This window comes from Gekko japonicus, unplaced genomic scaffold (assembly GCF_001447785.1).
Source record: "Gekko japonicus isolate JY-2015 unplaced genomic scaffold, Gekko_japonicus_V1.1 scaffold2494, whole genome shotgun sequence".
Classification (NCBI taxonomy): Eukaryota; Metazoa; Chordata; class Lepidosauria; order Squamata; family Gekkonidae; genus Gekko; species Gekko japonicus.
The window spans coordinates 186,960-192,026 of record NW_015170349.1 but is presented as its reverse complement, the minus strand read 5'-3'; the positions used below and the strand labels follow the sequence as shown (position 1 = coordinate 192,026).

Below are 5,067 nucleotides of genomic sequence, written 5' to 3'. Positions count from 1 at the left end.
TAAAAAGCCGCCCTTTGGCCGTTCCCCCCCCCCCCCCGTGTGGCAGGGGCCTTACCGTGTACTAGATCATATGGGCACTACATACTTGGTTATAGTGTATTTTCCAGGGTTTCTACCCAGTTACTTTGTTAGTGGTCTAGTACTGTGCTGGTTATCTGCGGTGGCTCAAGTGGTTAAGATGCTGAACTGCAGGCTGTGGAAGGTCAGTAGTTCAGCAGTTCGAGACCCAAGTGTGCCGCATGACGGAGTGAGCTCCCGTCTCTAGTTCCAGCTCCTGCCAACCTAGCAGTTCGAAAGCAAGAAATGGCAAGTAGATAAATAGGTACCGCTTCGGTGGGAAGGGAACAGCGTTCCGTGCGCCTTGGTGTTTAGTCATGCCGGCCACATGACCACGGAAACGTCTTCGGACCACGCTGGCTCTTCGGCTTTGAAACAGAGATGAGCACCGCAACCCTAGAGTCGGATTCAACTGGCTTTTGAGCAAGGGAACCTTTACCTTTACCTAACAGTGACGGGGAGGGGGGCTGTGGGTCAGTGGTGGAGCAATTGCTTGGCATGTAGAAGGTTTCGGGTTTCATCCCCAGCATTTCCAGTTAAAAGGGTCGGGTGATAGGAAAGTCACCTGCCTGAAAGCTGCTGCCAGTCGGAGTAGGTAGTGATAATCTCGATAGACCAGTGGTCTGACTCAGTCGCCCTCTTCACGTGTTACAGTGAACACCCGTACCTCCTGCCTATAGTTGCATATGTCTGCGTGTGATCCAGAATTACACGACCGCTTCTACTCGCATGAAGTCTTCCAAAAGGGGGAAAACTTTTATTTATAGCTGTGTTGATGCTTATTGACGGTCCTACAAAAGACACGTCGTGCAGCTAAAATGCACGGACGGAGCGCTCCTGTCATTCTCAGCGGGTGTGTAATTCTGGAAACTCCCATTGGGGTTTGACTTTTAAAATACTGATGCAAAATTGACTGGTAGTTGTTATATTGTATGAACTGAGTGTTATCGTTATACTGAATGTACTGAATAGATATACCTGATTAGGATGTTATAATAATACACAATGCAGTTTATAGAATCATAGTTATAAACAGAACACATTAATTTACAAAAGTCTCTTGCTGTGTATATTTATTCATTACTTGACTTTCCTAACACTGTGGCTTGGGTTGCTACAACCTCCAGGTGGAGCCTGGATATCTCCCAGAATTCCACCCGATCTCCAGACTACAGAGATCATGTTCCTCTGGAGAAAATGGTTCCTTTGGAGGGCGGACTCCATGACACTATATCCTGCTGAGGTCCTTCTGGCACGGCACAGCCTTTGGCTTAACACAGTAGAAGGCCTCTTGGTCCCTCTCGTCGAGATACTCGCACAGCTCCTCCTTGGTGGTGATATGGAAGCCACACGGGGTGAAGACGGCTGCGGTTCCGTTCAGAAACCTGCCAGTGAATGCTATTTTCTCATACCCCTTCTTCCTGCTGGCCCACATAGCGGAAACGCCTTCGCTAGGGTGGATGAGCAAGATGGAAACTCTGACATCCCCTTCCCAAAATAAAGTGAAATTCACCAGGTACGTCCCGTTCCGATAGTCTTCTATGCGGCCAGAAGCTCCAGCTTTGAGACTGGATGAGTAGACCCTGGCTCTTAAGAAGTCCCCTCCATACGCCTTCCTCTTCCCCAAATGATCGTACACATCCAGCCGGACCATCAAGTGGTCCCCGACACAATAAGAGTCCTTGCGGTTGAGTATAGTGGCCTTGCTGTTTTTGGCACTGGTGGTGGTGCTCATGTTCCTGAAAGTGACATTGGGCATCCACTGGTCCAGTTTCTTAAGGATCTCTCCTATTTCTTGCTCCTTTCCTCTCTGCTGCACTCTGGCCATAGACAGGTCACTTTTGTCCCCCGGACAAGTTCTGTTCTTGGTAAACGTGCAGCCAAAGTCCTTATCCGTTTCTTCTTCTGTGAAAGTTTCTTGCTGGTTTCCAAAAATAATATTCTTGAAGATGTAACAAGGGAAAAAAACACAATTAGAAACAAAAAATGTGAAAATTGTAGCCCACAGATCCAGTCTGGTAATCTTCTTCCCTGGCTATACTCTCAAAGGAAGGCAGATGCCCAGATATTCCAGCCTGGGAGGACAGTGAGATTTGACTGCAGGAGCATCTTAGGTAAAGGTTTCCCTTGCTCGAAAGCCAGTCGAATCCGACTCTAGGGTTGTGGTGCTAATTTCCGTTTCCAAGCCAAAGAGCCAGCACTGTCCGAAGAAGTTTCTGTGGTCATGTGGCCGGCGTAACTAAATGCCAAGGCACACAAAATGCTGTTACCTTCCCACCGAAGCGGTCCCTATTTATCTACTTGCAATTTCTTGCTTTCGAACTGCTAGGTTGGCAGGAGCTGGGGCCGGAGACGGGAGCTCACTCCGTCATGTGGCACTCGGGTCTCGATCTGCTGAACTACCGACCTTCCAGCCTGCAGTTCAGCGTCTTAACCACTTGAGCCACTGCAGTTCCTAGGAGCCTCTTAGAGACCCACAAGATTTTTGGGGTATGACCTTTCGAGAGCCAGTACCAGAACTTTGCTACTGGACTCAAATCTAGCTGTCCTATTGCAGGCCGAAGGAAGGAGTTCTGGCCCAGCAGTTTTAGCAAGAACCATCCATTCTTAGCTATACTCAAACCTTTGAATCAGGCTTCCCAAACTGTTTAGTCATCCTGTGGACCTTTAAACAGACAGGGTCAGTGCCATGAATCTCCTTCATCGGTTACAGCGAGGATAAAATAGATTCCAGTGGCACCTTAAAGACATGTTCAAAGTTAGTGGGGCAGGGGGTAAATTTAGGAAGGTTCCCATAACTCTATGAGCCCTATGGAACGTCAGCTGCCCAGTTCCTGATTGTGGCCACCACTCCGCCACATGTTGTTCACTGTTTCCAAAATCCTCCTTTCCTCTTTAGCGACCTACCTTACCAATTCTGGTGTCCTGCCTTTTCAAGTGGCAAGCTGGGAAGCTTATTCCAAGGGGGGGCATCGACTTGCAAGCCATCCTTCCACTGCAGTTGGTAGGACTGCCCAAACGGAAGGAGCATCTGACCGAAGGTTGCCAGAGCTTCCATAGAGGCAGGGGTCCCCTGCTGCCTGGCCCCACTGCCCAGCGGCCGATCAGCTGGCTGTTGGGGGGACTTACCAGTAGAAAGACGAAGGCCTAGGCCAGGTAGCCTGTGTTGCACAGGAAGTGATGTCATCACGTCAGCAACTTCCAGGTGACGCTTTGGTATTTGGGCAATAACTCTGTGACAGAAGCCGTAGAGTTGTTGCCCAAATACCAGAGCGTCACCTGGAAGTTGCTGGCCTGATTAAGTCATTTCCGGTGTGATGCCTGCAATGTGGCCTTGGTCTCCTACTGGCAAGTCAGTCCCCTGCAACCCTAATCTGACCACAGCCTGAGGTTGGGCTGCTGATTCCTGCATAGTCCACTTAGTTGTCTGTTCATCCCCCTGTTTAGTACACAGCACTCCAGAGGCTGAAGGAACCGGTCCAGTGGGACTGATGCAGAATGGCTGGCATTAGCCGCTGTTGCCAAATGAGCCTCTCTTTGTGTGTGTGTGTGTGTGTGTGTGTGTGTTTTTCTGCCTTGAGGGCATCGCTCCCACACCCTGTGTGGGGTATGGCATTTATTTCCATTTTCTATAGTCCGCCTTTCTCACTTGGACTCATGGCGGATTGCACAGAGTGATGGGACATTCAAGGATCAATGTAATAGGAACTGGGGTTAGAGAGCCAATCAGAAGTCTAGAAACAGAACCGAAGCAAAGCATGTCCGACTGTGTTGGGTATTACAAGTTGAAAACACTCAGTATGTCTGGGGTTAAATGTTTGTTTATGTTACTCACAGGAAGTCACATGTTTCTCATGTAACCAATGTTCTTTAGCTGTAGGAAGCCCGGGAATTTTCTCCCTGATCTAGGGATTTGATTGGGACTAAAGTGTCAAGGTGTATTAGCATTTTATGGCTTCTCTTCCCGTCTTTGTTTGGTGTTCTGAAGAAGAAGGAGAGCAGCCATAATCTCTCTTCTAGTTTTGTCCTTGTAATGTAAGGATGTAGCCGATTATGCTCTGTCGTTATTTTCATCCCAGTTACCCTTCCCCATGCTAGAATTTAGTAAAAACTTTCTATTTTAATCACACATGGACTCTGAGTCTGAATTACCTTACTCAGGCTCTGCTGGGCTATCTCATCTCCGCTAAATACCATTTTTTCAATCTCTCACTATCACCCAACAGACGGACATATTAAATGATACAAAATTTACGTCGTAGGACCTCAGCAGGGTTGCCAGCTTTGAGTTGGGAAACATCTGGGGATTTGAGGGGTGGGGTCTGAGGAGGGCTGGGTTTGGGGAGGGGAGGGACCTCAGTGGGAGACAATGCCCTGGTGCCCGCCCTCCAAAGCAGCTGTTTCCTCCAGGGGAACCGATCTCTGTCGCCTGGAGAGCAGTTGTAATAGCAGGAGATCTCCAGCCACCACCTGGAGGCTGGTAACCCTAGATCTTCGTTTCAGCACGCTGTACACAGTGGCATAGACCACCACAGTCCCTAACAGTTTTTCCAAGAAATGTTGTGAGTCGTTTAGCACAGTGCGACTCTAATGCCGGCATAGAAAAGCCCTCTTGAATCATTCAGTTTTGCACGGCTTGTGGGAAGCCTGATTAAGTCATTTCCGCCCTGGCGTCCTCAGGGAGGCCCTTCCACAGGATCAGGCCCACGGTGGAGAAGGCACCGGTATGGCAAGCCAAGGGAAGGCATGGGGGTGAGGACTAATACGCTAATGAGCTGTGCTGTCAGGGGTGTGGCCTGATAGGCTAATGGGTTTCTGCTGTTGGGTGTGGCCTATTATGCTAATAAGTTCCTGCTGGGCTTTTTCTACCAAAAAAAGCCCTGAAAAGAAGTAATACAAAATTTCTGTAATGATACGAAATTTCTGTAAAGGTATGAAATGCCTATAATCCTGTGAAGTTTCTGTAATGATACCAAATTTCTGTAAGGATCCATGGATACATATGAACAC

The 5,067-nt window shown here is 48.6% G+C and overlaps 1 protein-coding gene across 1 annotated transcript in view; it reads right to left on the bottom strand.

Moving 5' to 3' along the window:
* LOC107116298 (NXPE family member 4-like) overlaps positions 1-5,067 on the bottom strand; it is a 39,348-nt gene that overhangs the window by 27,696 nt on the left and 6,585 nt on the right. The window contains 1 exon segment of the mRNA XM_015418199.1: positions 1,277-1,999. Coding sequence (XP_015273685.1) covers positions 1,277-1,999 — 723 coding nt within the window.